This window comes from Urocitellus parryii, chromosome 2 (assembly GCF_045843805.1).
Source record: "Urocitellus parryii isolate mUroPar1 chromosome 2, mUroPar1.hap1, whole genome shotgun sequence".
NCBI classification, from domain to species: domain Eukaryota; kingdom Metazoa; phylum Chordata; class Mammalia; order Rodentia; family Sciuridae; genus Urocitellus; species Urocitellus parryii.
This window is the reverse complement of record NC_135532.1, coordinates 149,573,819-149,587,008: the sequence shown is the minus strand read 5'-3', so window position 1 is coordinate 149,587,008 and position 13,190 is coordinate 149,573,819. Positions and strand designations below refer to the sequence as shown.

Here is a 13,190-nt window from a genome sequence, read left to right as displayed (position 1 = left end):
TGTCCTCTGTTCTGTCACTTTTTTCCATCTGGATTTCACATTAGACAGAATATAGATTACAGGGACTTATTCTCCACATGTATTAGCTTCTCTTTCATACTTTTTATTAATCATTTCCCTATATTGGGGAGGGGAATTCCTCACTTCCCTGCTTTTATTTTCATTGTTCCTGTAACACCCTATGATTCCTACCACACCTTGGTAATCTACATTCAAAACACAATCCTCACACCCTTCATCAAAGAGTGTCTATGGTGATAAAATGATAAGGAGAATGCCACTATGGTCATGTTCCAGCATCCCATTTCAACAATGAGCTGCAATCAGAGCTTGCCAAGCAGGCCAAGCAGAGGAGATCAGAGACTACAGAAAGCCCTGGGGAGTTGTTATCATGACAACAGCCAAGGATGATATTGCTGTATAGTCACCCCCACCCCTCACTGTCATGTGTCATGTCATCACAGTGACTTTCCATCTGGCAGGGTTTCATCTGCCTTGTAAAATGTCCCCCAGTTTTGCTGCACTGACAACAGCACTAGAAATCATGCTCTGACTTATTGCAAGGCTTTCTTCTTCTGGTTATGGCAATAAAGCATGAGAGTCCCCTGAAGGAAGTGTGGCAAAACCTCATGAATAAGCCCCCAGGAGATTGGAAGAGTTGAGACAAAATACAATATATGGAAGGGAACCCACATTCACACCTGCTCTCTGAGGAGGGCTTCCCCAGCAGAGTCAAAGGCTCTGAAAACATATGAAGACGAGAATTTCATATAATGATGGAGAGGAATAGGCTGGAATGCTACTTTCCCTAGGGTAGTCAGAGAAACACCTATGAGAAAGGACCAGCCAAGGAAAAGTGTCATTATCCCACTCAACCATTCTTGATCCTCCTTCTCAACTTTATTGATCTAAACGTCATTTATTGCCTCAAATTATAGATTTTTCTGACTTTTCTATTGTTTTTCCCCCCATAGGAATATATTTGGTGAGGACAGCAACTTTGGCCTGAGAATCACTATGTCCCTAGCTTCTTAAACACTGGTGACACATGGAAACCACTTTGAATGATCCCATCAGTGCCCATGAGTTGATAAGCATTGCCTGAAGGTGATTTTCCTTATCCCATTCTAGATGTGAAAATGTTTTATATTTTTGCTATAAAATGTGTTATGGGCTGGACATGGTGGTACAGCCTGCAATCCCAGCAGCTTGGGAGGCTGAGGCAGAAGGATTTTCAGTTCAAAGCCAGCTTGGCAACTTAGTGAGGACCTAAGCAACTTAGTAAGACACTATAATAAAATATATTTTAAAAAGGACTTGGGATGTGACTCAGTAGTTAATTGCCCCTGGGTTCAATCCCTGGTATAAAAAAAAAAGTGTCATGGTTTAAAAAACCATATAATTCTAAATCTAAACCTTTAGAGTCTACTTATTGATCAAAGACCTCCAAGAACAATGTAAAGAAAATTCTAGACTTTCATATTTGGGTGTAATCTCTACTTGCTAATTTTTCTTGTCATTCCACAAAAATGGTAGTTGTAAAATACAAATTTAATAATATAACCATAAAGATACAATAAGTCTTAACATTTGTTGATTATTGCAAGGGCTATAGATAGTCCCAAACCATGGTTTCAAAGTTGAATCAAAAGTTTCTCAGCTGAGAACCCACTGGGTTGTATCTTTCTTGTATTCTCTGTGTGCAGAGCAGAGACTTGAAAAATAAACATTTCTGCTCTTTCATAAAGGCACTAGAATATTGACACTTATCAGTGATCAAGAATCCATACTTAATTACTTTTTTGTGTGTGCCAGGAATTGAACTCAGGGGTGCTTAATCAGTAAACCACAGGCCCAGCCCATTTTTTTATTTCTTATTTTGAGAAAGGATCTCACTTATTTGCTTAGAGTCTTGCTAAGTTGTTGAGGCTGGCTTTCAACTAGGGATTCTCCTGCCTCAGCCTTCCAAGCCACTGGTATTATAGGCATACACCATTGTGCCTGGCTGAGACTTAATCTCAATCATTCCAGTTATTCCTAGAGTTCCTGCTCAGGCCTAGATACCAGTGATGCCAACTCAAAGTAACTGTGGCTGGCTGCTCACTCATTCCTTTGAAGCTCAATTTGCCAGTCATAGAATCTTGCTGGACTGGAAGAGCACCCTGAAATCTTGGACACATATGGGTCAGGACACATGATCCCCAGAGGACTATGGCATGTGGGTAATTTCAAATGCCAGCATGCACTAAGTGTTCTTGCATTACTCAAGATAAATCTTTAGGCACCACATCTGTTCTTTTCAAACCTTGTGTAACAAAATGAATGTGTCTAGCTCTTGGGCCTGAGGAATCTGCTCACCTCTGTCTTCAGCACCACTGTGATATGTACCAGACAGGGCAGCTTCTGCACCTGACATGCTCTGGAATGCCAGGGGAGGCCTCAGGATTCAGTTGTCCACGTTTAGCTCCAGCTGCCCACAAGGCTGCCTCCTTTCCTCCACATTTGGGTCAGTCCTCTCCTGGGGACTCCTGCAGTCCTCCTTTCTTGTCTCATGACAGAGACTGGGCTTTCTGACTGACACTGGGCTTTCTCACTGTCCACATGCTTCCACTTTGAGATTCACGCAATGTGACAGCCAGAAAAAGGCCCGTGATGCAGTCAATTCCATTTCCTCACTTCAGAGAGGGCATGGCGATTACTAGATACCTGGAGGCAGGTTAATGATTGAGAGGTATGAAGCCCACAACTGGGAAAGGACCCTGACTTCTGACCCAGGTATTCTATGAAACCTCCTACTTTAACCCAGGGGGTGCAGGGTGGCCCTTCTATGGTGTAATGACTTTTTACTCTTACAGCCAACACCACAACTCTCCTTTCCCAGTCTCTGGTGGTCTTGCAACCACGTGTACTGGGGACCATAGCTTTCATCTTGGGAAGATCACACAAGTCAACAGGACATCTGATCTACATTTCCCAGGGGAGGACTCAGGTACTCCGAAGAGAGCTGTGTCACCAAAAGGAATTTCTGTGTCATTCAGCTTCTTGTGCATCACCTAAGGGTGAGGTGTAGCTCAATAACAAAAACAAGGGTTTGAGGTACATGCATTTATTTATCTCTCATTGCAGCAACAAGATAAACATTTATAATTCTGTGTTCAACAAGTTAGAAATGGTAGCAAGGCTGGGAACCTTGAGCCTGTCTATAAGGCACATAAAACAAATATGTTTCATAATATGGGCATCAAACGATACATGATGCGAGAAAATTCACTCTAGCCCCTGAATATCATTCTGTGCAAAATGAACTTATCACCCAAAGTATTCTCAAAGCTAAAATAAAACATTTAAACTCAAATACTTTAACTAAATTAGAAATACAAACAACAGTCATCCTCTGCCTGTTGATCTCCAACAAAAGGTCAAAAAAAACAAAACCATGAGCAAAGACAATGCAAAAGAGAATAGGTTTATCTAGATAGACTAGATGCCCATCAAAATCACATCTCCTCTTCTGATTCTTGTTCTCGTTCAACATTTTTCAGGAGTCCAACTTCTGAGGGGCAGAGCCTCCTAAGTCTAGATTTCACCAACCTGAGGAAACAGAAAATCCTCTCTGTTAGATGATGTTTAAAATGAAAACTGAGAGCAGTATTTACCTATAAACCTCCAGATTGTTTGTGTGAATAGGGGAAGCATCCCCAAAAAGAAAATTGTTTTCATTTGGCTTGGAGTTACATGAGCATGATTGTAGATTAAATCAGGTTATAAGTAAAAAGATAAAATGTGACTTTCAAATGTAGTACTCTATTGTTTAATTGGGCATCAGAAGATAACTTTGATCATTTCTAAAACAAACAAAAGAGAATCTGAAACAGATCAGTGGAGCCTCTCTATCAAAGCCACACCTATCAGTGAATGCAAAAAACGATGTCCTCCCCTGTAAAGGAAAAGCAGGAAGCCACCTCCTTCCCTAGAGCTGGCACCCAAGGCAAGCCCCATGCCAAGTCTGGCTAGAATTCAGCCCTTACTTGTCCCTTCAGAGACGTGCTTGTATGCAGGGCACAGGCCACACTTAACTGCATGAGATGGCCCTGTCCATGATGAATTAAGTTCAGAGAAGTTCTCTTTACCTTGTGACCCTGTCCATAGGTTAAGAGAATCTAAAATGTGGGTTTGTGGAGAGTAGCAGTTTCAATGCTTGACACTTGAAGATCTAAAGCTTCTTAGTGGCAAAAGCCCCCACAGGCTCTTCACTTCTCTAATGTAATCAAAAGACTATTAATAAGAACTGTGCAAAGCTTTTCCTGTGCATGATTATCATAAGAACATTGCACTGTGACCACATCAATAAAACATAACTTCCAAAAATGCATAGCAATGTGCAAACAGATTTGATAAACCAAATCACCAAAATTATTCTATTATGAAAAACTCCAACAGCCTATTTTTATCTTGAAACATTTTCTGCCTTCTTCTGATGAAGTTCTGGCCTATCTTATCAATATGTCATGCCTTTCCCTGTGCTCTAGATCCCAGTAAAGCTTCAGTTTACTTGTTTGCTCCCCTAATGCTAGCCAGAGTCTGAACCAATGTCTGTTATGTAATAGTGGCGCCATACACATTTGATAAATCAATGACCCTCATCTGTTCATAGAGACCAATTATTCTGTCATTTCCAACTCAGCAGACAACAATAACTAGGCAGTATTAGTAACATCTGTTGACTCAAGAACTAAAAGAACTGCTGCAAATCATTACCCTTGATTACTGACTATTGATATTGCTCCCACTGTCCTCAATCCTTCTCTTTCAATTGGCCTTCTCATGAAAGGCCAATTCCCTTTGACAAGTCAAAGGCTGAAGAAGATTTCTGTCATTTATTTTTTTTTTTGAAAACTACATCTTATTTCCAGATGTACACTCCAGGCACATCTTCAACACATGGGAAATGAAATGGATTATTTAATTGAGTAGTTTCATTCCTGAAGACTCTGGTGGAAAGTAAAACAATTCATGGCTGCTTCTTACACATTAATTGCATCATAATTTGACTCCCTCTCTGGTTCTATCTGCAGTTACTCCATCACCAAGCTGAGACATAGTGAGACACCTTTATCAGGCTCTTTCTGCCAGCTGTAGTTCTAGATTTTGCACATGCAAAAATGCACCAGGGACACATTGAGAGGGTAATAAAAAGGAAGTATAAAAAATTGCTAGTTACTCAAATGGTGCAAAGCCCAGGAACTAAGGTCAGGATACATATGCCATTTTCCTTTCATATATTTTCTTCAATTTATACATGAAACTGTCGAGCTGAGACAATGGGTGCATTTCCAGGAAGCTATCATAAGCATAATTCAGGTATCTCTATTTTGTTCTTCAAAATGGTTCACATGAATTATTGCTTGGAATACTAATCTGTAAATAGGAAATAGTCTCCTACTTATAGAAAGGGTCTCCTGAAACAGTTCTGTGCAACAGTGGTGTTTAAATGTGAGATACAGTAATACCTGGAATAAGAATTCCGGATAGTTCCCACCTATAAACTATCATAATCAAGAGTGAAGGCACAGGATTGGATGATATTTAAACTGTTGTTCTAAAGAGCTGGGAAGTATAGGTTCATCTTCCAGAGAATTGGGGATTCATAACCTAGTTGTGCTTTTGTAATGATTTCTGTGATATATCAAACAAATTCTGATGTGTGTTCTAACACTTTATCATTTGTGGATAACTTTCGAATCACTCGGGCCCTGACCAGTGGATTTTCAAGGATCCTTACCTTGAAATTCAGGGGTAAATTAACCATTCATGTGACCTCACTGAAAGGTACTCATGAATCTTAATAATATTTTTTTAGATTCATGAGTACCTTGAATTATTATGGTTTGGATCTTTAAAATCCCCCAAGAACTCATATGGTAAAGACCTGGTCCCTAGCCATTCATGTTACGTTTTGGCAAAGGACTTGTCTACATTTCTCTGAGTTTCAAAGTGATGAACAAGTGTGTATAGCAGAGGAAATTTCAAGGCATCACAGACTTCAGACTGTGGCGTAGGTACTGATGGAGGCTCTGAGCCAGATTTCTAGTGACAATTGGGAGCATATAAAGCTGAACAGAAAGTTTTGAAAAATTTGCAATTTGCCAGAAAAGTAGTGTATGTAAAGTTGTGGTCAAGGAGGGTGTAGTTGCTAAAGAGATTTACACCATCAAAAAGAAGCCAAAAACTTTGCATTGAGACAATAGGAAAGGTGCCTTGAGAGCGCCTCAGGAATCAATGAGACTCTACCATTTGCAGGTTCAAAGGTTTTAAAGTGTAAGCCTTTCATTGAATGAGAGCATCTGGGTCCCGTGAGTACACAGGGCCAAACAGCAAGTTGTTTCCTCAGGATTTGTTTTACTGTGCTCAGCCATCTGGGCATTTCGAGGACACTGCAGCTATGGTCCAAGTGGACTTAGCTACTGCTTGAGCCAGCAGAAGACTTTGGCATCATCCATATGATGGTGGTTTTGTAGTCATGCAGAAAGAGCTGTGGGATTCCACCAAAATTTCAAAGAAGACCTGGGAGTATAGGTAGTGTGAGTTAGAATCCATACAGGCATCCCCTGAGAAGGTTTAAGCATGAAGCTGAAGCTGCATTGGAGACCCCAGGATGTTAGAGATGCCAGGAATGTGAAGCACCTGCCAAGGGTGGCTGCAGGCAATAAGCAAAGCTACCCCACAATAGTGTCATGTTGGCTGCAGCCACTAAAGCCATAGGGGTGCAACTGTCCAAGTCTTTCGAAGCTCACATCATGGTACCATGTGCTCCAGATACTGGACATGGAACTACAGAATTTAATATTTGCCCTCTTGGGTTTCAGTCTTGATTTTGTCTCATCCCTTTGTTCTAGTCTCTATTTCTCCTATTTGGAATGGAAATGTTTACTTTGTACCATGATATATTGGATATATCTAACTTTATTTTGACATTTACAGGGACTCACAGCTAAGAGTTTGCCTGGCTTCTCAGAGGAGACTTCGGATTTAGACCTTTGAGCAATACTGGAACTGTTAAGACTCTGAAGACTCTTGCAATGGATGGATATTGCAATATTGTGACTGTATATTGCATTGTGAGATGGACATGAACCTTAGGGGCCCAGGAGAAAAATGTTTTAATTTGGATCTTAAATGTCTCCCAAAAGCTCATATCAAAAGCTTTTCCCCAGCTGATGGTACTCTATTGGGAATTGGTAGAACATTTAGGAGGCAGGTCTAGTTGGAGGAAGTAGGTTATTGGGGATGTGCCCTTTAAGGGTATATTGGGACTATTAACCCTTCCTCTCTCTTTGCTTCCTAGCTGCCCTGAGATTAGCAGCTTTGCTCCCTCATCATGCTCCCCATCACGATGTTCTGTCTCACCTCAGGCCTAAAAGCAATGAAGCCAGCTGCCCATGAACTGAAATCTCTGAAACCTTGAGCAGAAATAAATCTTTCTTCTGTTAAGTTGTTTGTTTCCGGTATTCTGCCACAGTGATGGAGAGCTGACTGATCAGCATCATGGTAGTCAACTTCACCAGATAGATCACAACTTTTAAAATGTCTGGTGGAGAATAAATTGATATAAAAAAAAAACTTAGGAAAGGGAGACAAGCAAGGGCTAGAGGAATCACAGAAGCATCCATAAAAGAGATATGCATTTAATGTGGATATGCCAGGTAGAGGGAACTGTCTGTTTAAAAAGATTAGAACAGCATGTGGTGAGGGAAGGGAGAGGTTGAAAAATAAGAACATAGTTTCTGGTTTATAGAAAATAGCAAGGGAATAAGAAGTTCATTAGGCGTCTGAAGATTTTTGAAACAGGAAGAGACAGTAGTCTTCTTTTGGCTCTGGAGAGGAGCTGACATGAGGTAGAGAATTTCCTTGAACTCTGGCACTGTTCCAGGAGGCTGCACAGCCCCTAAGGAGATGAGGCCCAGATGTCAGCCTAGAACAACAGAGGAAGAAGTCAAGTTTCACTCGGTGGCAGAGCCCGCCTTAACAAAGAGCTCATCGCATATTTAGGTGATTGAGAAAGCAGAATTACACAGTACCCAGGAAAGTACAGATCAAAGTGGTCTGACCCAAACCCTATGGGACATCTGGGAGCTGGACAAGGGGATAGTTTCTTCAGAGCCACAGTGCCAGAGTGGCTTCAGCAGTAAAGCACAAAGAAGCACAGAGCAGGAGGGGTTACCTAGGATTCATGTCTAGAGAGAGTGGAAAACTGGTTCCAGCACAGGCTGAGACACCACTGAGCCTACAAGCAGCCACTAGGCTAAATCTGATAGTAAGAATCTAGAGAAACTGATAGATGTGTTAGCCACTATCCACATAGATAATTGAATTAATTTTAAAAAGTTAAGATTTTTTAGTTACACACACACACAATATCTTTATGTTTATTTATTTATATGTGGTGCTGAGGATCAAACCCAGTGCCTCACACATGCAAGGCAAACACTCTGCCACTGAGCCACAACCCCAGGCAGAATTAACTAAAATTAATGTGGCACTAATCCCATTTTCATGTGACCAGTAGCTAGTGACTACCATACTGAATGCTAGATTTAGAACACTGCAGGCAGAGAACATTTTAATCAGTGCTCAAGTCCAAAAGATTAGGTGCTGAAGCTTTCATGCCTGGTAATTGGCATCAGCCAAGTCAATTGTGGCTTGGCACCAGCTGCCTTGGAGAGAAGAGCCATGACAACTACTTTTAATTCCTGCTCATCTTCCAGCTTCAGCTTAAGTTTTGATGGTGAATAGCCTGCTCCGAGCTCTAACAGCACTTTATTCTTCTATTTCCGTTCATTGCACTGCATTTTCATCATCTCTCTAATTTAGTGCAGTCTACAGGACTAAAATTCCTCAAAGACCAGGTCTAGAGCTATAAAAAAATCTTTCCTCCTTTAAGTTGTTGGTATCAGCTATTTTGGTCACAGAGATGAAAAACTAACAAAAGGTGCTATAGTTAAAGTGTGTGAGCATGGTTAAATGGAGGATTCACTGCAGATGAGGTTACACCATTCAGAAGAGGGAACAGCATATGCAAAGATATGTAAGCACAGAAGAGTGCTGTCGGTGGCACAGCAGAGACACCACTGAGCTATTCCAACTTTAAAACAGCACATATGTATTCTTTAAGTGGCAATTTCTGTGTTTGATGATTTTTTGCTATGCTACCCTGTCTTATGGGATGGTACGGAATAAAATCTTCTTTTGAATTTTAAGTTGAACACCGTGAAGTGTTGACCATCAGATAATACACCAAGAAAGGAAACGTCCATGAACAAAATTCACTAACTTACCAGGTGACAAAAGCATAATTCACTCCAATGATGATATAGGCCAATGCATAATGCCAACAAAAGCATATGGTGAGAAACATACTGTTGTCATGATCCACCAGATCCCATGCAGGACCTCCACTGGGGGGATACAGGACAAAACCAATCTGCAATTTAAAACAAAATTGCACATATTAAAATAACCAACCATATTCTCAAAAAGGTACATTTCCAAATGCTTAACTAAGATAACTCACTGAGTTGTCACAGAAAAAAAAAAATCAAGCTCAGCTGCCTGTTTAGTAACAGTATCCACCAAGTCATATTTTTGGAAATAAAAATTTAAAGTACATTTACTAATTAATTTTCAAAATAAGAATAATAATTCTCTCGGGGGATGGGTGATCTTTCCAAATGTCTTAGGTTTGTACATTGTACAGTTCACTCTGTTATTTCAGAATTAGAGTCCAAAAAGGTTTTAAAAGAAATAAATTCCCATGGATAACATTATACTTAAGGATGAAAGAAAGTTTTCCCTTTAAGACCAGGAACAACACACAGATGTCAGCTTTCATCACTTCTATTCAACATTGTACTAGAAATTCTAGCCAGAACAATATGCAAAGAAAATTAAAAATACTCATTAGAAAGGAAGAAGTAAAACTATATATATTTATAAATGATATGATCTTATATATAGAAAAATCCTTAAGAATCTGCTCCAAAAAGTTACTAAAGATAAGTGAGTTTAAAATATTTGCCAATACAAAATCATTAGATACTCTTTTAAATACAAAAATCACTCACTGCACATTTTTTTAGATTTTTTTTGTAGTTGTAGACAGAATCATGCCTTTATTTTTTAACTAATTTTTTATTTATATATGACAGTGGAATGCATTACAATTCTTATTCACATATAGAGCACAATTTTTCATATCTCTGGTTGTATACAAAATATATTTACACCAATTCGTGTCTTTATACATGTACTTTGGATAATAATGTCCATCACATTCCACCATCATTTCTAACCCCATGTCCCCTCTCTCTTTCCCTCCCACCCCTCTGCCCTATCTAGAGTTCCTCTATTCCTCCCATGCTCCCCCCCACTCCACTATGAATCAGCCTCCTTATATCAAAGAAAACATCCAGCATTTGATTTTGGGGATTAGCTAACTTCACTTAGAATTATCTATTCTAACGCCATCCATTTACCTGCAAATACCATGATTGTATTCTCTTTTATTGCTGAGTAATATTCCATTGTGTATATATGCCCCATTTCCTTAATTCATTAATCTACTGAAGGGCATCTAGGTTGGTTCCACAATTTAGCTATTGGGGATTGTGCTGCTATAAACATTGAGGTGGCTGTATCCCTGAAATATGCTTTTTTAAAGTCCTTTGGGCATAGACTGAGGAAAGGGATAGCTTGGTCAAATGATGGGTCTATTCTATTCCCAGTTTTCCAAGAAATCTCCATACTGCTTTCCCTATTGGCTGAACCAATTTGCAGTCCCACCAGCAGTGTATGAATGTACCTTTTTCCCCATATCCTCACCAACACTTATTGTTGTTTGTCTTCATAATGGCTGCCATTCCGACTGGAGTGACTCAAAATGGATCAAGGACTTAGGACTAAAACCAGAGACTCTGCATCTAATAGAAGAAAAACTAGGTCCTAATCTCCATCATGTGGGATTATGCCCCAACTTCCTTAATAAGACTCCTTTGGCGCAAGAATTAAAATCAAGAATCAATAAATGGGATGGACTCAAACTAAAAAGTTTCTTCTCAGCAAAAGAAACAGTCTTCGAGGTGACTAGAGAGCCTACAGAAAGGGAGCAAATCTTTACCCCTCACACATAAGATAAACCACTAATCTCTAGGGTATATAAAGAACTCAAGGGCTGGGTTTGTGGCTCAGTGGTAGAGCTCTCACCTAGCATGTGCGGGGCACTGGGTTCAATCCTCAGCACCACATAAATGTAAAATAAAGATATTGTGCCCACCTAAAACTAAAAAAGAAATAAATATTTTTTAAAAAGAACTCAAAAAGCTAAGCACACCAAAAAAACAAATAACCCAATCAATAAATGGGCCAAGAACCTGAACAGACACTTCTCAGAAGATGATATATAATCAATCAAGAAATTTATGAAAAAATGTTCATCATCACTAGCAATTAGAGAAATGCAAAGCAAAACCACTCTAAGATTTCATCTCATGCCTTTATTTTTATTATTTATTTTTGTATCCGGTGCTGAGGATCAACCCCAGAGCCTCACACATGCTAGGAGAGCGCTCTGCCACTGAGTTACAGCCCCAGCCCTCAACTCACTGCACTTTTATCTGCTGCCCTAATTTGCTTTCTAACCTGAAATTCTAAGAAAAAAAACTGCCTGCAACTTTTTTTTGCTATATCTTGTATGCCACTCCTGAACATCTGTTTTTGATTAGTTTAAGCTCGTTAGTATCACATTTCAACCATAAATAACTATCTTCTCTACTAAGCAATAAGTCAGGGGCCAACATTCTACATTCTATAGTTGAGTGTAAATTTCCTATTTTTTAAAAAATATTTTTAACCAATCATTTATTTCAACACTATAAGCCTATACAAGTGTTTGATCTGAAGTATCAGACCTCAGACAGCTACTGCTTAGTTGGGTCTTTTTGACATTATAGAATGAGTTTTTGTCTTAAAGAAGACACGGAGGAAACAACTGTCCAAACTAACAAGAAGTGACAACAACAGAGACAGTTTCTGCATGTACCTTGGCTTAAGGAGGATGAGAAGGAGATTGGGAGGGGCAAAGCACAAGGTGAGCTATTGAAATATTCTCCCATACAGAGCCATGAGGAAAACATGACTCATGGAATGCAGGGACCTGAAGGATTTTATTTTTGAAATTGCATAATGTGGTTAAGTTATTGAGAAAACATTTTGAATGTAAACTGGTTCAGGAAGAAAACCAGTTTTCACAGATTGGGAGGGAAATTCCCACTCATTTGCATATTATGCAATCACTTGATTGCATACTAGTTTATTCTTAGTATTAGCCACACATGGAGAAGTGGTAAGAAGAAATATATGATGAAAAGAAAATCACAACATAAAATTGTTAGCTTAAGACAGAGTCTTGGCCATAAACATCCTGGAAATTTTTTCTTTCAGAGGAATCTAAGAGTGGGAGAGTTACTATGGCTAAACCGACATTTTTATTGGTGTGTGTGTATTTACACTGGAATCTCATTTTTCCCTTTTCACAGTGTGTTTTCACTTTTCTCTAAGGCTCCAGAATTATTCAGATTGGCCACCAGGCCTAACAGGAAACTGGTGTAGACATATTGGTAGGTGAAAACATTTCCAAATAATCATAGATTTTTGTCTAGTCTTTTTAATCTCAAAGCTCTTCCTTAGAAAAGCTTTTGAAGAAATATGAAAACATTTCTCTGTCAAAAGGGGGAGATTAAGCCAACTTATTTTCAGTTGAGATGTAGTATATCTTCCTCCATCAGACTTAATTAATCATTAATTATTAACTGAAATTGCATGATGTGGTTAACTTATAAAGATAAGAGCAAAACGAAGTTGTATGCTCCTCATGAATCACTTATTAGTTCTACTCTTATTTTTATAATTCAACTCTCTTTGGAGTTCCCTTTTGTTCTTACTATATTTATGTGAACATTAAGCTCTTTAACAAAATTGATCTAGTAAATATATGTGTACATTTGGATCCTAAATGTCCCCCAAAGGTCTGAGTGGTAAAGACTTGCTCCCAGGGTGGAGCTACTGGGACGTGTGAAGCCTTTAGGATGTGAACTGTGGTGTGAGGCATATATTCAATGTAGATTATGGGACTCTGG

At 39.3% G+C, this 13,190-nt stretch overlaps 1 protein-coding gene across 1 annotated transcript in view; it reads right to left on the bottom strand.

Annotated features, from left to right (window-relative positions):
- Positions 1-3,111: 3,111 nt before the first annotated feature.
- The window catches only part of LOC113192305 (transmembrane protein 45A), a 63,492-nt gene continuing 53,413 nt past the window's right edge, over positions 3,112-13,190 (bottom strand). The window contains exons 5-6 of the mRNA XM_026402418.2: positions 9,336-9,481; positions 3,112-3,591 (exon numbers count right to left, since the gene is read on the bottom strand). Coding sequence (XP_026258203.1) covers positions 3,498-3,591; positions 9,336-9,481 — 240 coding nt within the window. The 3' untranslated portion in view covers positions 3,112-3,497. The remainder of the gene's footprint in view (positions 3,592-9,335; positions 9,482-13,190) is intronic.